The sequence below is a fragment of the Sparus aurata genome, chromosome 15 (genome assembly GCF_900880675.1).
Source record: "Sparus aurata chromosome 15, fSpaAur1.1, whole genome shotgun sequence".
Classification (NCBI taxonomy): Eukaryota; Metazoa; Chordata; class Actinopteri; order Spariformes; family Sparidae; genus Sparus; species Sparus aurata.
The window spans coordinates 10,102,561-10,130,186 of record NC_044201.1 but is presented as its reverse complement, the minus strand read 5'-3'; the positions used below and the strand labels follow the sequence as shown (position 1 = coordinate 10,130,186).

Sequence of the window (27,626 nt, the reverse complement as noted above, 5' to 3'; positions counted from 1 at the left end):
TAAAACCATCTTACTTTAAAGGGATGAGCTGTCAAAGGCTTTACAGATCACCCGAAACCCTCCCCATGCCATTAATCTAAATTAATGCTCTGACAAATATGTCATAATATTGGGCGTGAAATATGATAAATGCTCACTTCAGCCCATCCATAATTAAGTGTCTTTAGCGCAATGGCAAAATTTCAAATTGCAGAGCTGGCGTGGCCGCTAAAAGCAACAAAGGTGACCTTATGCTTTTACTCTAAACAACCTACTGATAATGGAGATTGCCCTTTAAAAAGATTTGACAGGTGAAATATAGTACAGTGCGGCCGATAATAATAATTGGAGCCACATGTATGTCTGACCTGAATCCATGGTCTCAATGTACTTTTTCTGCATAGCTCATTAAAACAGAATAAAAGCATCATTATAGCAAAACATGATTAATGTTCTAGTACCTAAGAGGAAGAAAAAAAAAACATATTGTGTTTTCTATTAAAAAAATAAATGAGCTATGACTATACTTACTGTACACAGAAGAGGCAAAAGCAAACAGCAGCATGTAGTATGAAGACTAAATCATTTTGTCAACAAATTATTGGTGTAATGTTGCAAGAGTAACAGATTTAAATCCAAGTAGAGGATGGATGCGTATTTGGTGAAAGTCATTTCTGCTTTAAATACATTTAGAATTTGTTTTTGGGCAAAATGCACGTAGGAAAAAGTGACTTTGCATTGTTGTTCAGGAGGGACATGAATATGAGAATATGAATTGGGTCTGATGCTTTTCAGTGAGACAAGAATTATTCCAGCAGTGTGGATAAATATTCCCGCTCTCACCAGCAACTGACAATAAGTGTTCTGCGAGAGGCATGTGGAAGAAACTGAAATGCATGCAGTTTGAAATTCAATCCCATGCATGCCACTATAACATTTCAAAAGAAATCTTACAGCCCCACAACACTTGCCTTACTCGGTTCATTATATCTGTTTTCACAGTTGTCTTCCAAGGTAAACGACATAAGGTATTGTACAGCCCCGGGTGTCGACCTCTAACTAGACTGGGAGGCACGCTCACTTCATTCACTGGCCTTCCTGGTAATGAGGTGGAAGAGAGTGTCAGCCTATGGCCAGCTGGGAGGCACAGTCCACTGGTGAGTCAGACGAAGTTTAATAGGCAAAGCCAAGACATGAAGGGAGACTGCTGCAGTCAGACTGATGTCACAAATGCTGGAGGACAAGCTAATAATAGGACATGTTTATGAAAATATCAAAATATAACATGCCATGGGGTGTTCTGGTTGCTCAGCAAGCGGGGGACATGCATTGTATTTTGCTCACAACCCTTTTTTTTTTTGCACCCCTTTACTTTTTTTTTGTCTTTTCCATGATATCCATGAGCCAAACAAGCCATACATATAACCTTCATATGATATAATGTTCATAACACACAGACAGATGCTTGTTAAGCAGGTCAGTGGATATGATATAATGGACTAAGATGGCAACAGATGTTTCATGTTACGTCTGCCTTTTTTTTTGTGGAGGTCTTTTGTAGCCTTTCCCATCAAGAAATTCATACAGATAATTATGTGAAATGAGAAATGAAACGGCTGCAAACAGATGATATATACAGTAGGTTATGCTATACGGCTAAAGGAAAATTTAAGTATCTGCAGTTCAGTATCGAGTAATGTGGTACAGCGCACAGGCTTCACACGTTTGTTTCCACAATTATAGGCCAATTAATCAACTCAGACAACATCTACGCTATTATGAGCCAGCAAACTGTAATCCAATGAATAGCACCGGAAATAGATGGGAAAGGAAATAACATCTGATGAAGCGTCAGCTGCACTGTGTCTGAACAGTTGTATTGTCACACTCAGAAACAGAATATTTCTTTTAAGACAAAAAATGCAGCAGGATTTGAGGTGCATGTTTTACCAAGAGCATTGATGCTTGTAATTTTACATCATTAATTTGCTTTTGGGAACTAGTTTTGGGTCTTTGATCTGGTTTCCTCTCCCTCTACCACAGTGTTTCTGCACAGACTTTAAAGGGCAAACTTTCCTTTGCTTTTGTCTATCAGAGCCGATTTGAGCAATTTCTAACAGAGCGAGCCAAGTGATGATCAGAACTAGTACAATGCTGGAATAATAGACCCTGAAATCCAGCTCTGATGGGGGGTATGTTAAACTCAAATGGGGACATAATGTAATGCACCAATGCCCACGGGGCAATTTACTTTAATTTTACAGTTTTTAACCTTTCATGAAAACCTGGCCCTGGTGCTTTTGTCTACCTCTAAATGCAAAAATATTTCACTGATTGCCGAGTTATAGTTTCTAGGCTTTCTGTAATTTATTGCAGTAAAAAAAATGTAAATGGATCTGACAGGCTTAACTATTTAACTTCACATCACGCTGAAAAGACCGTGTTAACATTTCTTAAGGTGATTTTGAGGACCCTGGAGTATGAGACGAGAGAATCATACAGCACAATCTTATTCTAAACCAAATTGGTTTAATGATTTGATGCATAGCAGCATGAAAATGGACTGAAAATGTGTTGGATTTGGATTGATTTGACAAACAAATTTACAACTTTTTGCATGTGTGCTGTGGCTTTGGGGCCAAATTACAGCACAAACTATTACTGTCTTTTCAGTGAAAACATTGGTCCCCTTATGGCCCCAGTGTGAACATACTTGCTTGAGATTTTGGCCACAAGTCGAGAGAACAGGTTGTATTCAGTTCTCTACTCTGTTTAATGCAAATAGTTTCTACATGACTTTCACAGTTTATAAAAATAATTCAATGCAGCGCCTGTCCGTAGACATTCAATTTACATTTTAAACTCTCATGAGAAAACGGAGTGATAACATACCAAGGTAGCGACAGATTTGTGTGGGTGTTTACTCTATCGAAGCCAACACTGACATTATCTGATGGGTGGCGTTTATTTTTTCTTGCCAGTCCGAGGTCTTGAATAATTAAACAGGATCAGCATGCTCCTCTTTTTGTTAAAGACAGGAGGTATTCTGACAGTCCCTGTTTGACAGGCTTTGCCCTGCCCAAGGACGTGAGGGGCCTTCTAAACAAAGCTCTGGCTTTGTGCATTAAAAGCAAAGAGACACTGTCTAGACCAAATACCTCTTTCCCACTAAGTTCGCCAATGCCGTTCTGTCCTGAAAGGCAGACTCCGGCAGAAATCTCATTGCTTGCTTTAGATTCATCTGTCTGGCCCAGCGCTGATGGCTTCAGTCCATCTGGGAATTCAGTCAGGCTTGGACTTACACACCTGACATGCTGCAAGAATGGACACAAACCAACACTCCCTCTGAGATGAAATTTGTTTTTTTCACTGTTAATGTCCAAAAACGCTGCAAGTTCAATAAATCAATGCTTTTTTCAGACGAATGTTAGAAGAAATTGATGGAGGGCATCTGTAGGACATGCACAAATAAAGTACTTGCCAAACATCCAAATATGTTCTTCCCTCAAGGACAAAAATAATGTTCCATGATGTGTGAACAAGGGTGGCCATAGGGCGGAAAGCATACACAGACATTTGTTCGGTGTGTTTTGCGAGTGTATAAGGTAAAGCTCATGAGAGCCCTCTTAGCAGTCCCATAACATGGTTGGGAAAACTGCAAATTGATCAAAAAGAACACAGAGAAATGCATCCTGCATTCTCACATGGCGGTGAGACGGAAACACAAAACTAGTTCAGCTCAATGGTTGCTCAAAGGAAGCTGAGATTTCTGCGGCGTCTTCGGCAAAACAGAATGTGATCATTGTGGGAAAAAATGCAATCGATCATTACCATTTTGAGGACAGTCAACAGAAAGTATGATAAGAGAAGCTCTTGCATGAAGTGCTGGAGATTTTTCCAGGAATTACATATTTCTGTCATTCTACCTGTTATGAAACAAATCTGTAATATGCCTATTCTTGCATGATTATGTCATTTTACTTTTGGTCGTCCCAAAGAATCATTTTAAGAAACTAATGACTTGTATCACTTTTAATTGGTGGCATCAAATCAGTTGCTTCATTAAACAAATCCCTGAGTTGCTTCCACTCTCAGCCACAGCCAAAATTGTTATGATGCAATATTGTTGTGTGTATATAGGACATTTGATTCAAAAAGCTGGTGTACTTGTACTTGTAAAAGCTGACTGCAGTGTCTACACCTCTCTGCTGACATGATCATGTGTTTATGTGTTCACCACTTTGATAATATTCCACCCTATGACATCCACACTTCTACTTGCCCGTTTTGTCAAAATAACTCCTGGCTCGATATCTGGATTGTCAAATACATTTGAGAATGGTTCGCTGAGCTCAGCGAGACCCTAAGGAAAATTTCTGATGTAATTTAATCACAGTATAACCTCAGAAAGTGCAAGCAGTGGAGAGGCAAGTGTGGGGAATATCTGGCCCATGGAGGCTGTGGTGGATCATATCCAGCTGTTTGCTCATTGCAGTTGTTTTTATTTGGTGTGGTGTAGCTAAAATGAGCTCATTAATAAGGCTACAGGTGTCTGCATGAAATGTCTCATCACTAACACCACATTGCTGTTGCAGTGTTTAGTTGGACCTCGATGGCACAGGTTGAAGTTTGTCAGTGCAACAGCTACATTAAACCTAAACTGAGAAGATTGAAGAGTTGATTTACACTTGGTGACTGAAGCCTTAGTCGTCATTACTCATTGTTCTGTATAAGTCCCTAGTGTTATGTAAGCTGTTGGTTGGATCTTTTGCTGGTTGTGGTCTGATCCATACAATTAAAACTGTAGCACAGATGACCATCCCCACTAATCGTGAATCATATTACTGTCACAAATCTGTCAAAATATTTGCAGTATCATTTTTTGACCATGTCTTGCAGCCCTTAAGTGGAGTCCAAAATGAGCTTGTTTTGTCCAACCAGCAATCAAAAACTCCCAAATATTCAGTTTGCAGTGATGTGAAGCAGAGAAAAGTAATAAATCATCATGTTTTAGAAGACTGCATTAGCCGATGTTAATTATTTTGGCTTTACTATTGACTTATGATTAATTGAACTGTTGATTTACTGATCAATGAATCACAGCAAGACATACATTGTACTATACTATTCATTGCAATTGTTGCACACTTAAAATAGATCCTAAATTCCCTCAAAACGTTCTCCATAACATTGAATATTAATGAATGAATAGGTAATGATCAATGTTATAACGAGTAAACAAAAAATATTAACTGATTCAAATATTGCTATATTCTGATTGGTGCATTGAAGTACATGATATCACCAATTTCCAAAGGAGCTCTGCCCACTTTAAACCAATCAAAATATCTAGGACATAGCAGTACAGACATAAAGTTTTCATTTAACATGCTATGTAACCAAAACTATCACAACTTCTGCAGAAAATTCTCATGTCTATTTAGCTATCTTATTGAGTAAGAAGCTGATTGAGAAAACAGGCTTTCACTGCCTTTTTAAATGTTCTATCGATTCATTTCTCTTTCTTCTGTTAACCAGCGGTAGTGCTGTGGGAATGCACCCTCCGATAATCTGTAACTCATTAACATCTCTTGCCCACGCTTTACTGCTGTGCCAGCAACACATGTCACAGCTAATATAGCTCTAAGTAAGACACTCCCAATCAGCAATCTGTAGGCTGTGCAAATTATAAGAAATGCACACCGCAGACTGGAGGGCAGAGACTGTAATGGCAAATGGATGGTGAAATTCACCTTATGGACTAAACAGTATGGCCTCATGGTAGGAGACTTACCATAATAGGGTCACGCAGACACGGACACTCCGGAGCAAGCCGCTCTGATAAGCGCTGACACTGGGATGAGCAATCTCTGCAGACGCCCACTGACCCTAACATCTGAGGCTTATTGTAATGCCTCTGTCTGCTCCGAACACCGATAACAAAATCAGACACTGTTTTTCATTTGTCTCTCGGGTCAGTGATATGAGGCAAGGCTGACCTCAAAGCTGCTGATTACACTTTACAGTCACAAAGCTAAGGTGAACTCTGTAATTTCCAAAGTGAAAGTAGAAGACAAAAGGCAGCACAATAAGCCTGTGTGTTATTGTGAAAATATATTCAGGGCCTTATCACTTATCTGGAGCCACTCGAAAAAAAAAAATGTCAACGCTGCATCTCTTGACACCCACATAGAACAATGTTTACAAAATCCTTTGATTTATCAGTATGTGTACGTTCACTCTGCCAAATGGCAAAGTATTCTCTCGCTCTCACTGCTCATCCTTTTCTTTCGCCCCCTTTTCTCTAATTGTCACCTCGCATCAGAGAAGAAAGCTGCAATTATTGCACTTCAGTAACTGTTGAGACAACATCGCAACAGTGGAGCTTTGGACACCGCTGAGCTGATGGTTTGGCAAGATGGTCTGAGAAGCAGAGCTCTTAAACTGGAGGATCTCTGAGCTCCAAGCACCTGCTAAATGATAGCTTTAGATCACTGCGGGAGAGTACTGGAGGGTATAGACATTTTCATATAAATGTGCCCATTGAGGGGTAAGCCCACAGAGCAGTTCCAGGTGTTGGTGCCTAAAGACACCTGAAATGCCTCCCATCACTGCTCAGCAGCCCTGCAGCAGCAGTTTGCTGTAATGTCATGCATTTTTCGGGCTTATGCTTTGAAAGTGAATGGGCACTTTGTTGTAAAAATGGGTGCTTTGTTTGCTGTGTGCCCAACGGCAAAATAACATCACATTCAGCACATTGTGTTCTTGTTTAAAATGGAATGCATGTGACATCCATCATGTGAAACTTCAATGAGGAAATTGCTAATTTAATGGAAATTGTCATAATTCGTTTGTCATAAGTATTTTTTCATGATAACATTTTTTACCTTAGGTTGTGTCAACAACAGACAATCATCAACTTTGTCTCAATCACTAATAGTTCCCGAATAAGGCTGCAACACATAAATTATGTCACTAATCAGATTGGTTGCTCGTGCAAACAAAGACTTTGGCTACTACTTGGACTTTTGCTGTACAGTTACATCTGGTCAAGGAAAACATCTGAGAAATTCATTATTAATACTACCACAAGTGTACATGTAATTTGCTTCAATTATGTTTTCTTCATGACATGTAGAAATACCAGAGAAATCAAAACAACTGAGAATCAGTTCACAGAATGACCCAGAGCATATTAACAAAAAGCTTTTTCTAGGTAGGTGTATTGAAAAAGGACAATACATACCGTGTATATTTGTCAGAGCCTGACAAGGTCAAAAAGAAGTTTTATGTTTATATTGTCACACTGACATTATACATGAACCTTTTGTGAGTCTGGTCTCCTGGAGGAAAGGCCTGTGCGAACTCAGTGCAAATTCATTTCAGCAGGTTTTGACAACATTGCATGGGTCACCTTTACAATTCATTATAGAGGCTGCATTTGCTTTATTAAGAGCGTACTGGTGTATGTATAGCAAGTGTGTATCCCTCAGTTTGAACAATGATTAAAGAGGCTGTGCAGTATGTCACCACATTCTTCTGAATGCATGATCCATCTGCTGCAATGGTTTCCATGGATACCAGTGTTTTTAGACATTTCAAATAGCAACATTAGGCAAACCTTTTTTTTTCCTCTGTCTGTGTGTGTTTGTGTGTGTACAAAGAAAGGCTACCATGCATTTGTAAGATTTGAATTTTAGACTTAAATGTGCCATACAAATGAAACCAATGCTTTACCTTTCGCCATTACACGACCACATGTCCAGTAAATCACATTTTTAAACAGTAAATTACTGCACATTTTTCATCTGTGTTGCTGCAATAATTATCCATCCTTCCATGCAAAAACAGGGTTCTGAACGGGTAAAAAAATCAATAAACCATTATGATTTAACTTTATTATTTCCCCTCTGCTGTGGCATCCGTTCTGTGCCAGCATCTCAAATAGGGCAGCATCAAATATAGATGCCTGAATAAATACATTTATTGATTCAAAATATTTAGCTCAAAAGCCAAAACTGTGATGCAATCACTTATATATTTCATCAACCACATTAAAGATTTCCTTTGTTACATGTTTTCCACAAAACTATTAAGGCACATTTCAGTTGGCACAGTGATAAGGAAGGGTTTTGTGTATGACTGTGACCGTGTGATTCTATGACGCACAAGGATGACCATCAAGTAATGGCCTCCAGCCATCATCCCCGCATTGATACATTCCAGAGCAAAGGAGTGAGGCAGCCTCTGAACAAGGAATACTGATGCTGGTGAATCCTTCAGAATTCAGAATAAGCCTGGTGATGAAGGTTAGGCTTTCAACTATTACAGTGACCTGCACTGGATTTTGCAGCTGAAAAGTTACACAGTCAAACTCTCAACAACTGCAGCGATTAGATGCTTACCGGGATCTAAGCCTCACCACATAATAGGAAACACAAGATATTTTACAATTTGAAAAATCACATGATATGTGCCATGATAGATCCGCATGAACACATCAACACTAACACATATGAATAAATGATTTGAGAGGAACTGACAAAATAACTGATTCTTTAATTCCAATCACAGCAGATGATGCAATTAATTATTAAAATGAGAATAATGACAACTTGATCACTTGCCTGCTTTTTTTTATAACTGCATGTGTAATTCTTTGTAACTATGAAAATGCCATTTTATTTATTTAAATGTCACTGTTGTAGATCTGTTGCCGATCTCATAGACGCTTGCACTCAATAGACCCCACATGTGTTTCGATATTCTATATGTCCTGCATTTGGATACAAATTTTAAATCAGGTACAAATGCATGGCATAATTAGAGACAATTCTCTAATGAACTGAGTGGTCATGAAATAGAAGTTCAGGAAATGTTTATTAATACTGAGAGAAACTAAATGCAGCTCAGAGGCGGGGTAAGAATCACAGGGTGTTTATTTTCTACATTATCATATCGGTGCCATTTGCTCTTTATTCATTAGCTTGATATAATACACACATAGTCACACGGACACACACACACACACACACACACACACAGCAGCAGCTGTGTACATGACCGTCTTTCATAGATGTAAGTATCAAAGAGACAGAATCAAAGGCCTGTACAACTGCTTCACACATAGAAATGGTCTATTAATGTTTCCTTTGGAAACAAAGGTGTCTTTGAATGCACCAAATCAAAGACTTAACAGATTATAGAGAAGGCAGCCTTTACATGGCAGTCATATTTGATTTATATCATAGATGATCCTAGTGGCAGACACTCAGACGCTACCCAGAAGACAGTAAAACAAATGAAAAATACTAACAAATTGAATGGATTTTTGAAGAAATGTGTCAAATTAAACCACATTTGTCCTTGATTCTGTCATGACATGATCAAAAGAATGCATCATTACTGAAAAAATAAATTAAAGATATCACAACAAGAGATGTCAAATCCATAATATCAGCAGGTAACAGTCACTAACTTAAACTGGAAATGAAACATTTTTCGCTTTAACTTATCATTATGAACTAAAGGGTACATGCACAATGTTACATTTTGTCCTGTGTAGTTGTTAGTTTCTACTAAATGATCTGGTTATCTTGCCCACAGCGAGGCCACCAATAATACCTCAAACGCCTGGGGGTGGGGGGTGTCTGCTTTCAGTTTAAATTACTAACTTGCGGTAGATTTATGTAGCTAACAGTGATTGCTGTATAAATTATTTGTCACAGGACATGCAGTAATGACTCTGCAAAGCATATTATTTTCTAATATTAAATATGAATGTTGGCCATCTACCACTATTTCTTCATCCCCTCAAATCCCTTTTTGCATCCTGATTATATTTAACATTTTACCAACATGCACAAAAAAAAAAAAATTGAGCGTACTGTAACATGAATGACATTTGCCAAACATGTCATTTTTCTGCTGCTAAAAACCTGAGGAAAAAAATGTAATCTATGTCAGCTTTGTGAGATGTCCTACATGGAATTCAAATAACCAGACAGTCCAAAGATGACTGGGAGGATGGTTACTAAGGTAACAGCATGGCTACAATTACCAGCAATGGACTAGACGCCTCCATCATCTGAGGGAGGAACGCAGATACTGACACATTATGCTTCATTGACCTCTTGCATAATCCAATAATGGGTTTGTATTGTATAGGACTACAGAATAACAGAGGAAGTCTGTTTTATAAATCCAGCGCTTGGCTTCCACAACTGAGTGCAGCATTAACGTGCCCATTGATACAGCAGTGACAAAATGTTGACTGTATTTACATGCCAGTCAGATCTTCCACATCATTTTCCACCAAGCATAAAATGACAGTTTCATCAGAACCTGATCAGAGCTATGCACCGTTACACCTGTAACCGCCCCTGAAAGTAATGTAACAATGTACTCAGTGCACCCCAAGGACATTTGCTTCATTGCAGCAAAGTGAAGAAATGAATTGACAGAAACCTGTGCCTCCACAGACTTCCTGAGAAGTAATTAAGTGATCCCAGGTGACATGTTAGTGATGTGTTTAGAACTTGATTTGCATATTCAAAGATACTGTAGCTTGTTTTGCCATAGGACCTCTGCACTTAAACTGGATTTACAAAGCAGTGATGTCAGAGGAGAAGAAATCTCAAACCGAAATGCAGGCTTTTACTGGACGCTCTGCTTAAACAGAGCAAGTCTGGGAAGTCTGGACTAGCTGTGGTAATACAGTATTGATTCAGTAATCCAAAGCCATCTCCCAAGTGCTTCTGATTTATCTGTCACATTTCATTATGACTCCTGCGCTCTGAAGCTCTTTCTCTTTAATACAATACTACAGAGAGCAACTAACCATCTGATGTGTCATCTGTATTGGCCGAACGGATAGGTCCCCCCACAGCAGACTTTCACTAATTTGGTGGAGTGTGATTTGCTCATTTTACTGTGTTTAGAGACCTCACACTGAGACTGCCATTGAGACATGAAGAGGAGAGTGTTACTAAATCGACAATTAAGGATTATTTAAGTAAAGAGCCTGTTTCTAATATTAAATACTCCAGTGGAGCAGTTATATTCTCTACGTTACAGACTGGCAGAAAAAAAAAATCTTTGAAATGTGTGTACTTTGTCGGCTGTTGCTAAATTAATGCTGGAAAACAGCATGACTGTGACAGCGTGGGTCGTTTGTGAAAGCAGGTGAAAATGAGCTTTATAATTAGGCCTAACGAGCGCACATGACTCTGATACAAGAGGCCAATGTTGGTTTCCCTCAACCAATGTTTTTTTTTTTTTACCTGGAGATCTAAGTAGTCCTCGATACTAAAACCCTATGTAAACTCTCAATAGCTCTGCAGATGACAACGATGGATGAAATCTGTCGATTGGATGGTCCACCATCTCAACTTAAATCCTCAGAGACCTTATGACTTCTGACGCGATACCCTTGCTTTTTCTGTAGTTCCACCATGAGGTTGACGTTTGGAACACTATTGGATTGATTGCTGCAAAATTAGCTTCAGATCTTCAAGAGGATACACTGTTACCCAGTACTCTAACGATCAAAAAACCTGCAATGACATTCACATTAGCCCAAGCTGTACCTTGTGTTCAGTGCTAGCATGCTGTAGAAATGCTGATCATCTTGCACAATGGTTAAGAGCAACCTCTAACAGGGTTGTGCCAAGATGGTTAAGCCAGAACTGCGAAAGATCTTGGGAGAGTGATAATTTTACCCCAATATTTAACCAACCTTGACCAAATGTTTTGGTCCCAGATTTTGACCACATTTAGAGTTTCAACAATCTGTGGTTCTTATCTGGCATTTACACTCTCAGAGTCCTTCAAAAAACTGTAGGTTAACTTTTTCCCCCCCGAACATATTTGATCTTGGCTTAACCCTCAAAGACCTAGACATCTGGCAGCAGCTAAATGCAGTTAGTGTTCCAAAAAGTTTAACAGCTTTTGAACTGCTAATCCTAGCCATGTGCCCAAAAAAATTCATGTTAAGTGGAATTTCTCAGTTTGGGCTTTTGGGGCTTCCTTTATGAACAGTATAACACCATCACATTCTGGAGCGCATGCATATATGCGTATGTAACATTAACATACAGCGGTTACTGACACCTATCTGTGTCAGTTTGTTTACTTTAGATTAAGAGCCAGACTGAAATTTAAGGTTCTCCTGAGTCAAACCAAGACTATTACATATTGATATTGAAAGCTAGAATAGGGTAGGATAAACATAATAAATGCAGTAGAGTCAGTTGCCCATAATTGTTCTTGGTCCTTGAGGGTTAAAAAAAGGGGCGAGTTAAATGCTCCTATGTGCAATGGTGTTGATAGGCCCTGATATTGATCTTTATAGAAAAACTGGTATGCATTTCGTTCAACAGCAAAGACAGTGGATACAAGCTATCTTGCAAAAAGACAATATCCAGACTGCTAGAAAATCACATTTGTGTTTCCAATTCAATTTCAGGACCGACTGTCCATGCTCATATTTGTAAGTGATCGATTAGGTATTATGTCCATGCATTGTTACCCCATCTGCCTTGGTTGCTACAATAAGGATGTGTGTAGGTATGTGACCACAGTCTGACCAGCATGCTGCAGGCCACGTGAATGCATCAAGATAAATCGTCCCTCTCTTCATGCCACAGCAATATCTAGTTGTGGTGCAGATCCCTGCCACCACACCAGAAAGCATCACTGACAGATGAGTTTAAGATTTGCAGCAATGCTGGCAGGCTTACCATGCTCTGACTGTGACATCAGTGTGGTGTGCTGCTTGCCAGTGGTGTAAGAAACAGTTTGAAATCTGATTGAAACAGGCAGACTGTGGCACACACAGTATCCAGAAATTCTGCTCTAATTTGATTTCAACGCCGCCAGGAATGTGGTTTTAATCTGATTTTCAAATTAAGTTCCCCTGTGTCCAGACTTGATGAATTAGTCTGACTCCTATCTGGATGTGCCAAACATTGGCTTTCCCAGACAGAACCATTTTGTAGTTGCACTTGGGCACTTGTTGTTTCACTCAGGTAATCAAGATCTGGAGCCCAAGCACCTGCAGTCAAGTATGGTTTTCTGTTTTGGTCATGAACTTAACAGCAGCACAAAACATGCTGAAGTTACTTGGATATAAAAATGTGATTGCCATAGAATTTGATTCCACTGTTATCCAATTATTTAAAAAAAAAACAACATCTTCAAAAAATTATCACAGGTAAATAAAAAAATAGATATACATTTAGATTTAGAATAATTTACTTAATCATTGGACTTGCTATTATTATTATTATTATTATTATTATTATTGTTATTATTGTTGTTGTTGAGAGAGACTCACTATCAGAATCGTTTCTGTCTATGCTGTGAAGGACAGAGAGCTGGTGTCAGGCTGACAATCTGGCACAAGAGTGTTGCAGAGTTATAATTTCTGAATCTCATTCCGTATCCGTATTACGTAATACTTTTCCCCACAGTGAGCGGAGGCCGAATAACCACAATGCTCCATGCAGCCATACAGCCATACAGCCAGCACAAGCAAATGTCATCTGTCTCCGTTAGTGATGGCCATTACTGAAATATCCCATCATGCACCTGCATAGCATTAGTGCGGCCATTTCAGAGAGCTGTTCCTTCAAAATTATGAATTTACAATTGATTGTATACCTATAAACAGTTCTGCGTTTGATTTCAACAGTGCCTAAAGACGCCACGTGATGGGGGCATTTGTGATATTGTTGTTTTGGCATGTAGTACCCCTCAAAAACACCTGATAACATATATACTGGGCAAAGTGGAACAGTGGTTCTCAAATGTGTGCAGTGTGCCAAGGGATTTTGTTACAACCATACTTTATTATGTCAATACTTGTGTAGATACATACATACTTGCATACATACATACATGCCAGTAGGGGTGGGAAAAATAATAGATTCTTAGATTAATCGCGATTCGAACGTGGATGATTCCGGATCGATTCACAAATGTCAAAAATCAATTTTCTACACGTTAATTGACAACGGTAATGTTGACGGAACGCAAGAGGCAGAACGCGGAAGTGCAGCGCCCGGACAGTCGCCGGTGTGCACACAACGAAAGACATGGGAATGTCGTGAATGTCTGTACCCCCAAACAACTTATGGGTTGAACAGTCTGAGGCATTTGTTCACGCCGAGCGGCTCGAGAGCAGCGTGGAAACCGCTGTTAGCTGTTAGCTGTGGCGTTGAGTGCGCAGTGTGCAGGTTAACTTGTGACACATTGTAACTATCGGGTATTTCTGTCATTCCGCATTGCGTTCAAATGGTTACTTAAAGCCATCGTTCCCAACCGCATTCATCTTTATTAAGCTGAATCCAAGTCGATGTGAAAACTGTACACTGCCATACAGCCCACACAGTATGTTGAAATCCAGCCTGAACTCAGCGTGAGGTCAGTCAGCTGTGGCAAAGTGTGAGACGTCCAGATCAACCTTTGATACACCTGTATCGGCCGTCGACCAGCTGCAGCTTTATTAATGTACTACATGTATGCTGCTACAGGCACACTTTTCTTTTCCTTTTGGTTCTTTGCTAAGCTGGATTTTTGCTAGCAAATGTAACCTTCCAGTTGACTTGCCACATTTCTTTCATTTGTTTTATTAATTAAATATATTGGAAGTAAATTAAGTATGGATCATTACAAATACTTTGCCTTGAAAGTACCAAGTAGTCACACAGTGAGAAAAAAGTAGGAAGCTATTAGCAAACTCAGATTTAATGATCATTATTTTTTTAAATCATGCATGAAAATTGCCGCATCGAGATGCTTCGAGAATCGTTCTAGAATCGAATCGTTGACCTCTGAATCGGAATCGAATCGAATCGTGAGGTGCCAAGAGATTCCCACCCCTACATGCCAGGGCAGGGGGATGAAGCCTTAGAATGATATTTCGATATTAAACATCCATGTCGGCAGAGATAATGGTATCTTAATATTTTGAAGTCTTCTCAAAAAAATAATATTTTTGACCAAATACCTCAGTGTATTGCAACAATATTGTAAGGACTATTGGTACTTTGATCAAATAATAATGAATTGATATTTTTGGTAAATAATCATCAGTAATGATGATATAAAGACCAAGTGGGTAAAGGCAAGTATTGAAACAAGAAGAACAATTTGGTCAGTTCAGAAAAGGATATCACTTTACTGTAAGAAAAGTCTTCAAAACCAGAAAAAGACAAAACTTAGACCTTATAACAATATCCAGAATCTAAGACGATATTAAGTCTAGAGGTGGGTAAAAATATCGATTCATCAATGCACTGCAATATATTTTTCCCAATTCAGTATCGATTCAGAAAATTCTCTTTTCCTCCTGAATGAGCACTCTCCTCTGGGGAGAGAGAGGGGTTCATTGTCAACGTTTTACCCCCTCACGTCTAGCCGGAAGGGCGGAGGGACCGCGGTTATTTCTATGTTTATGGCAGACAAAAATGGACCATGCAGTCCCAGAAACAGTGGCACTTTCTCAGCTTAACTATGGTTGCACTTTATTAACACATCGTGTGCCTTTGTTTACATTTCAATTCGAACTAGAACTTCCTAGAGGAAAGATTTATAATATAAGATTACTTTTTTGAATTAAAAAATTATCAACAGGTACTTTAATGAATTATTTGTTTTTGTCTTGTATTACTACTTATTACTGAATCGATATTGAAGCATTTAAATCAATATTGAATCGAATTGATATTGAATCAAATTGCAACCTAAAGAATAGAAATCAAATTGAATCGTGAGGTTCTTAACAATACCCAGCCCTAATAAAGTCTCATATCATGATAATGATATATATATTGTGTATTATGCTTCGACCTAATACCAGCAGTGTATATATGCAGAAATACAGACACACACACAAACACATCACTTTTGATTTTGTCATCTGTCTGGTTTAAATGTGTGTTGGTGGTTTCATATGGTATAAAAAAGTTAAATTCTTGAATCATTTAGTATATAAATAGTTCAGATCTTAGAGTTTGGCTTGCTCTTTGGTGTGCACAAAAAGTTTGAAAACCAGAATAAGACAAATTGAAACATGAAAATCTTGTAATAAATGTAATATTGTTTAATTTATTGATAATAAATATGTTATATCCAGTCCGTTGTGTGAGATGTATTCTAGTATCTTTGAGAACAATCAATGTCACTGTTTTCTAAAACTATTCACTGTTAAACTTATGTTCACTCCTCTTTCATATATTTGCATTCAACAAAACACAGCCTTGTCACTCCACGACAGTTGTTCTGCACTTTGACTAGCTTAATATACAATATGCATAGTGCACCCTTCTTAAGAAAAAGACATTTGGCTCAGTGCTGACATATTTTGATGAACACTTGTTTTTCCTATACCTATGTTTTTTTGTTTACTCTATTTTAAATCTTCTACAGAACATGACACGTTCATCTTCAATTTTGTTCAGTTGTGTTGTTTTCATATCAAATTGAAGGCTCGGCGGAGGTTCAAATATGATTTTTTTCATCCTCATTACTTGCCCATGCTTATTATGTAGCTTAGAGCGGATGGAAAAGAGGGCACCCAATAGACATTCTGTGTGGTAGGTGAAAAAAGAAAGGAAAGGTCTGGAGTTGGGTCTGGATTTTCTGTTCCTGACAAATCAGTCGAGATTCACTTATTTCTAGCATGAGAAGAACGTTTTTTAACATTCTAAATCTGGCTTTAAAGGAAAACTGTGAATTATTGAGTGTCTTTTACCTTTTAGTTCATGCCCTTGACCATAAAACTATATTTAAAAATGAATTCCTAAAATCGGTCTGATAGATGTTACATTTGAAAATCTACTTGGAGAATATGGAAAATAGATGATGTTGTCTTGCCACACTGATTATGTAAGTGTGTACGCTGCCCTAGATCATAGTATAACATGTAAGTTTAAAGGCAGCATCCATTACAGCTACTGAAGCCGTTACAGCAGCAGCAGTTACAGAACCCCCTTGAGAAAAAAATTGATTTTGCCTCCACTTTACCACAGACAGTGTCTTTGAGTGACAGACTCATTTGCCAGGTTTTTGTGGGTGGATGTTTATGCAAATGTCTCTCCTCTGTGGGCTGAAATAGCCATCCAGTGACAGGCCAAAACTAACTGGGTTGAAATGCAGGAACATGCAGCCGAGAGGCTGAAAGCAGTGCATAATTTACATCAACATCTCTGGCACTGCACAACAAGGGTTTGATAAAAGATTACCACATTAAGTCAGCCCACACAAAAGTTAGAATTGTTATTATTTAAAAAAAAAAGATGTGCCTATTTAAAAAATGTCAAGAAATGTTTGAGACATCTGACAGTGTTTATTCACACTAAGAGCCTCAAAGCCTCACCCTCACTTGAGAACTGTGGAGCAAAGCCGCAAAACACTCACGTGAATGTTCATGTTTTCTTAAAAGGATGAATAGCACGATTGTGGAGGCCCACTCTGAAGGGTTTTGCATTCAAAATGAAAGTTGTCATATGAGAATCACAATTGTTGCCATCCAGTGTTGTTTGTACAATGAGCTAAATTGTTACTTTAATGCTGTGAAGCAAAGATACCCGACCCTCATTACACGACGAGTACTAGTTGAATTCAGTTGAAGCGAGTTCATAGTGTTCCCTCTTTTTCTCCTGAATGAGGCTGCTGGGATATTCTTTCTTTTTCATTTTTCTTTTTTTTTTTTTTAAGGGCAGGAAATCAAACATGATGGTTACTACTGAATTATGCATATGATGCTAGCAAAAAAAAACAAAATATGTATAATAAGAACATGAGACCGTCTTCATCTACAGAGACTCATTATTGTCATGTTTGCATTCATATATAAAACCTTTTTGAAGGAAACAACAGCATCAACAGTGGATACTCCTTTGATTTGCAAGGTTCACTTATCTGTTACTCATAAATTGCAAAATAGAGGCTGGATGCTGTGATGTCAAAGAAAGATGCGCAATTACGAATGGAAATGTTTCATGATAAGTATGCATTGCTGCTGTGGCGAGGAACCGGCACTATGGCATACTGCATGGAGCCTTGGACAAAGAACAGAATCAGCTCAGCGGTGCATATGCTGCAACGGCACAATTGATGCAGCACCAGGGTGCTGCATGATAAGATGTTAATCAAGTGATTAGAAAACCCAAAAGGTCTTTAATATATAAAGTGTTAACATCAAACATAGTCATTTAAAATAAATGTGCAAAACATTCTTGGGTAACACTTGATATTAACCAGCATTAGTGAAAGTATTTTTTAGAACTGTTAACAATAATGAAATGCTTACCATTTATTAAGCAATTGTAAAGGTTTATAAACATCTGTTGCATTTTCATAATGGCCATCCAAATAATGTCAATAGATGAAATGCACAGTGTTTAACGGTTTATAAAGCATTTCATTGTTTGTTAATGGTGAATTAACTATTAATTTAGGTCTAACTAACTATAAAGTAACCATTTATTGATGATGGTCACTACCAAGTCTTTCGCACTGACATAATCTCACTATTCCTCCCTGCTCACATTTCCTGCAGCACAGCCATTTGAAATACAGACGACATGTTTTGTCTCAATACACGACTTGGTAAAAATTGATGATAATTTTTGCGAATTGTTCAGCATAAGCATGATGAATCAAGCAGCCGAGACACTGATACATAAAAAAAAAAAAAAAACTACTACCCACATTTACTTCTCTTCATTTGTACTGGGAAACCATCAAACCAGCCTCAATTCAGCGTTTTCACTGTCTACAAGGCGGTGGAGGCTTAGATTTGTTGCTTCGTGTTATTTTTATTTAATAGGCAAAGCCGAGCTGAATGAGAGCTCGAATGCTAAACAGGCGAATCTGTGGCATTTCAAGAAGAATTTATGAGTAGTTGTGGGAGCTGGTGTGCGGCGTGGATATACAGGCACACAAATCTACCACCGTTTTGGAATTCATAACAAGAAACGCATACAGGTGGGATACAAACACTAATAAATCAGACCTGCATGTTTTCCGCATTGCTTATTCAGGGTTTTTTACTGGTGAGATGCCACGGAGAGGTGTGGCTGCCTCGCATCAGAGAATTAGACACTGCATTACGTAAGCCATTACTCTGATTACGATTCCTGCTGTAATATGACGTTGTTATAGGCCCCAAATGCTACTCACAGTGTTTATCACATTTGTTTTTATTGTAGGCTGTTAAGTTAAAAAGGAGGACCTGTCACCTCCATGACACTGCAGAAGTGATGGAGATGGGCCGATGCAGTGATTTAAGAAATGTAGGTTTAAGGTTATCTGGACAATTTATTGTTACTTTGTCTTGGTATGTAACCATCAGTGTTGAACTGTAACTAAGTACATTTACTTGAGTACTCTTGAGTACTGTTTAGTATTTATATCAATGCCATGTTCCTTTATTCTTCACTACAGTTCAGATAGAAATCTTGTTCTTTGAACTCCACCTTATCTATATGTATGATAAATATAAAATAACTACTAACTCTGGTTTTAGGTCAAAAATATGATGCAATGATATAGAGTCACCAAACCAAGAGTCAAAATGAGCTCCAGCTCTATCAACTACAGCACATTATTGCATTGATGATTTATGTATTTATAATAACCATCATGACTAAATGGTAAATATGTAGTTAATTAAACTTTAGTTGATGACTATTTTCTGCTTTATAAACATGTATAAAGCAATTGTAAACATTTATAAATATAAGTTGCAACTTTACAATAAGCAGATGGTTTACAGAGCATTTTAATGGTCTTCAGCATTAGATGACTATTAATTAAAATTTCATTAACTCTAAATTAGCTATTATTATTGTGGTTATAAGTGTTACCAATGCATAGTGTTGAACTCTATTTCTTCGTTTGAACAACAACACCAGGGTTGTAAAACATGATTTTATGCTATGGAAGATTTAAAAATAAATAAATAAAGAGTTTTCATTTAAGGTAGTTTCAACATTAATGTTTTTTAATCAGCATTCTGGGAACATGTTAACTGTAACATCTATTCATGCAGTATTTTTTTGCTATGCATGCACCTATTCTCACAGTGAAATGCTTTCTAGATGTCTGCAAACCATAAATCATGTCCACACTTTTTAAATTGTATTTCAGGTTTTTCCCTCCTTCCAGGCTTTCTGCATTTCATTGCATCCTGTCTGCAGTTCAGCTGTGCCAACACAAGGCTTTAATTTACTTTAAGGCAGTTTGCAGTACACAGTCTGGGTACAGCAGAGAGTTATCACTCTGACTTCCAATTGCCATGCTGCTGAAACAGAGCCTCAAGACTGAGATCACAAATCCTTGTCAAATGAACCGCAGAATTCACAGCTGATCTGCATCCACCCCACTGCCAGGTTATCATCATTAGCACTGGGGCTTGGTCTACGTTCTGGAGAGTAGAAGCACAGTAGCTCTAATTAAAAATGAAGAAAATGTCAAATTAGTGTGTGTTGATTATTAAAAATAATGAACTTTGACGAAAAGTAAAGTTTTACAACTGAAATTATCAAAATACCCGGAACAATTGCAAAAATACATGACATTGCCCTTTGCTAATTGAGCCCTGTGAAATAAGTAAGACTAATTTAACTCCAGCATAGAATTTTATTGTTCATATCAGACCCCATCTCTTCTTTTAAGCAGCTAATTGGGAAAATAGGTTTTCAGGCCCTTTTAATAAAGCAATTATCCACAAGTGCTATTGAATATTATCGATAACTGCACAAGTACAAGTTTTATCTTTTTAATCCGTCATCTTGCTGTACAAAATAAAAATCATGCCAGGCCTCATGTGGTGGACCCAATACTTTATTTTATCATACATTTGTAATAGCTGGAAAACTGAGACTTTTGTGGTCCCAGAGAGCCCATTTGCATCCATGTGTGACAGTGTGAGTGGCTTAAGCAGAACTTTAAACATGGCAACAGTTTTTTGCGGTTTTATATCTTTGTGTAACACGACTTAGGAGTCACCTCAGAGCCTCATGAATTTTTATAGCCGGAAACAGCAATCTCGCCCGTTTGAAGAGTATATAGTTTATATATGTACATTCTTTAGCCTCGTGCAGCAAAGGACTGCTCGCTCGCGTCCAGACTCAATTTTCTTTTTTTCTAATAATCACAGTCTTGCAGATCCAGAAGTAATTTTTGACCTCATTTCTGTGTGTTTCACAAAACCGAAGCTGTGTAATTGATTACAGCATAAAACTTAATCGTTCCCCACTCTGCAGCATCCTTTTTGTGTTTTTTTAAATGGGCAAAAATCTAATGTGCAGCTAATGGACAAAAAAAAAAAAAAAAAAGATGGCTGGCACTTTCACGCTGATTCTTCAGGGTCCTGCAGTCTATCACGCTTTTTTGGGTTGACCTTGTCATTCCTCGACAACTTTCTTTGGCATTTCTTAACACAGCTGCCTCGGGAGGTTGAATACAGAAGGATAAACACAGAAGAAGCATCTACTAAACCAACACATCTGAAAATCCATGAGCTGAACCCAGGGACAGTATTTACAGTAGGCTTCAAGGTGGAATAATTCCGCTCAGGATTTTAGAGAGAATTGGGACACGGGATTGTCAAGTTATTTACTATAGCTAAAGACAAATAATGCATGTCGATAAAACAAACAGATTCTGTGCTGTTGAGCTGAGCTCTCTCCTTCACTGAATTGGAACTAAAATGGCCTCCAAGTGTACTGAACAATGGGGGTGAGCATAATGCAGTGTGACTACTGAGTGACTTGACTGAGATCCAAAGTGAATAAAAGGCCTCACTATGTGAGGCAGCGAGGCTGAGCTGCTGCAGTGCTCAGGACTTTGGCGGGTGACAGTGCATTAGAACGCTTCACACACATTTGATTTGCCAATAAAATCCTATTGCCATTTTCCACATGGCACACGGTCTGTGTCGTCAGAAAGTGTAATGATCAAATACGCAGCTGCACAAAGAAGCATCTGCATTTCGTCTGAAGGTGGGTAGGTTTCTTAGATAATATGAAAAGCTTTAGCAGTAAAGGAATGACATCTCTTCCCCTCTTTGTCACTCTTGTTAGACAAAGCAAGAAAATCCAAGATAAAGAATTGATTTATTTTAATATACAGTATTAAATATTGCATGTTAGAATCAAATCAATCTGTGACACTTTTCTCTCAAGTGGAAAACAAGAGGATTGGGACTCAAATCTGTGATGTCACAGTCATTTCTAACCTACTTCTTGTACCAACAATGAATTTAGAAGCCCACTTTTTGGGCTCATAAAATATTAACGTGAATATTCTGCATTGCATATGAGCTTCAGATCTGCGTAGCGTCATCGGGTTTGAAACAAATTACGAACCCGTATCACCACAAAGCATCTCACTGTCGCTGCCACGTTTGTCATCTCTCTCCACAAGCCAATAACCAGCACGGAAACAGGAAGCGGAGCCAGAGATGAACTGAAATATCTGACAGAATCAAAATGATGTTTGCAAGGAAAAATCTCAGATTTCGTCTTTTCATTTTAAAGGAATTACTATGCAAAACAGCCTTTCCATTGGCAATATTTCAGGACACAGAAAGTCACAAGTCTTTCTCCCATAATAGAGAGTGATAGTGACATGAATGTCACCATTCAAGGCTTCATTAAGAGTGAACACCTTGGAAGACATGCAACAAAGCACAACCCTCTCAAACAATGAAACTCTTTGACCCCGATCCTTGAAAACTGGCAAGTTCCAACCAAACGAGACAAAAGATGAGACACAATTCCTCAGGCAAGGGCAGACTTGTTAGACTGAGCCACGAAACAAGACAATGCCTCATGATGTCGCTTATTTCCTCGAGCCAATATTAATTTGTGGATGATTTGAACAGCGCATTGTGAACTTAAGGATTATAAACTTGCACACACGCAAACACCAGCGTTTTCACGGGATTGGACGAGTAGAGGGCAGATATTTTGGGTGAGAGCGTGCTCTAAAATGTCTGCTGTTTGTAGAACGGAGGCCTCTTTATGCGCTTGATTCACCTTTTGAAAATGAAAATGCAGCAGTTACAGCATAGAGAACCTGTAAAACATTTTCTGCTAGCTGTTTTTTTTTTTTTGTCTACTCCAAAACTCTGAATCACTCCGGCCACAGCCAATCTGAGCATTCACTGGATTGAAGCAAGAAAACAGCCAGGACACGTCACCCATCTCGGAGCTGACACAGACAGTCACTCATTCACCTATGGGCAGCTCGGAGTCATCGGCCTACTTGACTCGTGTGTGTGTGTGTGTGTGTGTGTGTGTGTGTGGGCTGTGGGAGGGAAACCCACACTAACAGACGGAAAAGAAATAGACAGACAACGAAAATCCGTCTTGCTGTGAGTGCCACTGCGCCACTGTGCTCCCTTCCGTTTTTTGATTTTTTTTTTTTTTTTTTTACAACTTTTTATTCATGAAATGGAAGAATGTGACACAAATAAAACTGCATAAATGACTCATCTGAGTAGTACATCTGTTAAGGATTTCATTGTATCTCTGCGGCCAAAAATGAAGGGGTGAGGTCTATCTCTGTGCATCATCAGATAGTTAAGCTTAACCTTTAAAAATGTTGTTATCCTCAGTATGTGTGTGAAACACTGGCATGGCGGCGGTACACAACCTCCAGCCCTGCTCTTCTTTGATGTGCTCCAAAGCCATCCTCTACCAGGAACTGAGAAGATCAAAGACGAGCGATTTTATCAAATGGAGCCCTTGTCGACTGTTTGTAATGCTTTATTCTTCATCAGGAACACCCACTCTGTCACCACGATGCCACTGGAGACACAGTGCTCTTTAAAAAACCCAGCGGTGATCTCCCCCGTTATCCAGATGAAAACGGATTTATTCAAACCTCCCATCAACCGGCCCTATAAATAGAAGCTTGTGGAAAATCTTCTGAGAGGGGGGAAAAAAAAAAATAAGCTCTGCTCTTAAGCTGTTATTAACATGCTGATAGAAAAATGTCAAATGTTGTTCTGGGGGCAGAGAGTTTTTTTTCTGTGGAAATTAAGCTGAACTCTTTCCCGGTTGTATTTGTTGGTTTTTGAACAGGAGATTCATTAAAATGACAAAATCGTCAGACCTAAAAACACACAGCTGAGTCATGCCTCCTGGTATTCCTTCACATGCTACTTGACTGCAGGGTGAGTTGTAATGGTAATTTGCATCAAAAAACCGCATGCATTATTGCTTGAGGGCTCTAGTGAAAGGGTAGGTGAACGATACTCAAAAACGAGTTCATCATCCACTCATCCGGCGAGTTTTGAAGGGAGAGTAACTCTCACAGAAGCATTAAAAATACCTTAGGTGTAGTAGTGGAATGTTTCTGGAAAAAATAAAATACTGAATCAGTGCGTTTCAGGAGCATGTGATCTAGCGGCAGGAGTCAACCAAAAAGCTGAACGGCTGCAATCGATATTCACCTGTTCGTCTTGATTAGCAAACTGCCACCTGTTCTCCACAGTGCTAAAATAGCAACTGTTATTTGAGTTAAGTGCCACAGGGGGAAAAAAAAAGCTCCATAACATTCCCTGCTATCATTATCCCCCCCCCCCCCCCCCCACCCCAAAAAAAAAACCTAAAGGTTGACTCATTATTTTTGGTTCAGTGTGTCGTGATGAATGCCCCTCCTTTGTGTGTCACGGTAAACGCACCTCACCTCTGAAGTATGCAGCGAATTCCACAGGGGTTTTATTCTCTATCTCCTGCTATCTGGCATAAAATACAAGCAGCGATGTGCCAAGACGGGCTCCCCTTTGTAATTCAAAAAGGCTACACAAGTGTGTTGACTAGAAAATCTCCCCCCCCCTTGCTACCTGCTGACACTAATGAACAGAACCACTGTGACCTTATTATAAACATTTACTGTTAAATGTTCGTACTGCTAACTACCTGTGTGAGTGGGTGGATGTGTGTTGCGTGTCATTAGTATGCATTTATGCACATGTGTTGAACCACGACTGCAGGCAGGCATTGCCATTTTCTTCTTTTGACTACGTGTTGAATAATGCTCAATTCCAACATACAGTGAAACACGTTGCATTGCTCTATGGCAACACTGGAATAAGTGGCACCCCCTATGTAACAGAGGTCTTTTTTTTATTTATTCAGTCCTCTCAATGTAAACATGTTTAATTATCAGTCGCTGCAGATTTGACTGAGCACTGAAACCATGCGCACGAGTTTGAACCCCAATCCAATCCGACACTGCTGCATCCATGATCCGAAAGGACGTGTCCATGTTGGCCACTGCTGGTCTTTGTCAGGATGACACTGACATAAATGTACAACACACTAAATTTTCTTTGGATTTGCAGCCATTTTAGCTCTATGCCAATGTGTAGGGAAAAAAAACAGCCATTTTAAAAAAATTCACAGCTATGATAGTGCATTTTTAAATGCAGTCCAGCCAAATGAAAGACCCCCTTTAGGTGCTTTGCTTTGTGCTGCTGTGGTCTTTTTTTTTTTTTTTCGCTGCACCCAACTCCTCTGGCAGCTTTTGTTTCTTGAAGTTGACACATTTCTGAGCCAACTGCGGCCTATATCTATGTGTGCTCTTTGTTTCATGGGCCATCACACTTTCAAAACATGCAGTAAGGGCAGAGAAGGGAGTGATTGACGTGCACATTTGACTGCATACATGATTGCTATCTTATCTAGGCATACAGTAGTCCATTAAGTCTACAGTCTATTTTCAGCATTAAGGGAGGAAGAGGACAGGATACTCACCTTCTTTAGGAGGCCTTTTCACTTCTGCACTCAGGTTGCAGGTCTGCCCAGCTTGTAGTTGGGGCGACAAGCAACCCTCCGTTTGTGGATTCAAGGGTAAAACCACGTTGTTGAGCATGAGCATGCTCTCTGATTCTCCATCGCCTAAATGCTGGGGACACGTGCATTTCGTGTACACGATCCCGCACGTCTCCACCGTCCCTTTCTCTAACTTCAGGCAGTTTTCCAGCCATGTACAAAGCACTTGACACCCAAACTGGCTGGGGCTCGCCTTGTTCAACACCAAGAACTCCACAATGGACTTCTCCTCCTCATCCAGCTTCTGCGGCGTCAATCCGTTATAATCATAAGGGAAAACTCTCCGTAGCTGAACGAAATTCTTGTCATACAGCAAAAATACATAAATATTCTTCGAATCGCACAGGTACACTATAGACTCGTTGACTTTCAGCAACTCATTGATCTTTTCGTGCGAGTAATGGTCAAACTGATAAGCAAGCAAAGAATATTCAGAGCAGCTCAAGTCTCGCTTGTATAGCTTCAGGTAGATGCTGTATTTGGTAGGGTCTGGGTTCTCCAGCGTCCATGTACAGTTTGTATAGTTCTTAGGAAACATTTCAGTCACCGAGTACGATCCATAAATGACCCCCTTGACCAGAGTGGAACACCAATAATCTTGGGCACCAGTTAATCCAAACATAACCAGAAGATAGGTGGAAAATATATAAATCAACAGGTTTCGAACAGCCTTCATCCTATGTCATTTGGCCTGCAGGGAGAGATGGGAGAGAATTACACAAAGGGAGTTTTAAAAGCAAGAGCACACAGGGAGCAGGTCAGGTGATTTCTGTCGGGGCTCGATCGGCGCCATTCACACATTTTCTAGCCAGGGTCCTCGCACGAAAATGGAAGGAGACAAGAGGAAAAAAAGACACATTGACCTCAGCAACACGTCTTTTGCATCCCCATGCTGCCTCCTTCATTACTATATTTTGTGCAAACATTGCCACCTTGTGGCTGCCTCACCCGTCTATTTATTTATTTTTTTTATTTTGGGGGGAATGTTTGGGGGTGGGGGTTGGGGGGGGGACTGGCTGGTTGGGTGCATTAATGCGAGTCATTTAGACATTTATAATTGGGTCGTATTTGGGAAATGGCACAATACTTTTGAGAGAACTTCGCGTGTAGCCGATTGGAATATCTGGAAATAAGGGAGACGAAGTGGGTGAGAGGAGCTGTCCAAGTCGGCGCTCACGAGCCTGTGAGGTGACGCGGCTGCTCATTTTTACGCAGTAACCAGGATCTCTCTGAGAACTGGCTGCTCTCTGCCTGATTACAGGCTGCGTCCTCACACCGCAGCTTGAGAATATGAGGGAAGGCAAAATTAACAATGGAAACATCTCTTTCTCTCTGTCTCTCTGCGTCCTGCCTGGTCACCATGTCTCCTCTCCTCCCCTCCTCTCTGCGCGCTTTCGCTCCACTAACACGACCTGCCGAAAATTCTTCCGAAAATTCGGGGCTTGACATATTTGACAATGCAATTTGATAAAGAGCCAGCGTGTGAGTGTGTGAGTGTGTGTGTGTGTGTCTCCCGGTGTGTGTGTGTGTGTGTGCTTCAGCTCATGCGTGTGCGCCCTAAGCGTGTGTGTGTGCGTGAAAGGGAGAGAGAGCTGGCTAGAGAGAGAGAGAGAGAGTGAGAGAGAGAGAATGCAATGCGATGTCCTGATTGCTTTAATCCTACAGGCAATGCAGCTGTGAGCAGTGTCACAGTGTGTGCGCGCGTACATGCGCATGTGTGTGTGTGCGTGCGTGTAGGCGTTGAAAAATACGAAGTAGGCTATGCGAGAGGGACGCTGGAGATTTGATGGA

At 39.5% G+C, this 27,626-nt stretch overlaps 2 protein-coding genes across 15 annotated transcripts in view; one reads left to right on the top strand and one right to left on the bottom strand.

Annotated features, from left to right (window-relative positions):
* eys (eyes shut homolog) overlaps positions 1 to 27,626 on the top strand; it is a 313,003-nt gene that overhangs the window by 28,805 nt on the left and 256,572 nt on the right. The window lies entirely within an intron of this gene.
* The window catches only part of adgrb3 (adhesion G protein-coupled receptor B3), a 128,958-nt gene that overhangs the window by 99,679 nt on the left and 1,653 nt on the right, over positions 1 to 27,626 (bottom strand). For 9 of the 10 annotated variants that reach the window (XM_030441373.1, XM_030441371.1, XM_030441366.1 and 6 more), the window contains exon 2: positions 25,758 to 26,526. In XM_030441373.1, the coding sequence (XP_030297233.1) occupies positions 25,758 to 26,511 (754 nt within the window). In that variant the 5' untranslated portion in view covers positions 26,512 to 26,526. Of the gene's footprint in view, positions 1 to 25,757; positions 26,527 to 27,626 lie in introns of those variants that run through there. The other variant, XM_030441370.1, reaches the window with a different exon arrangement.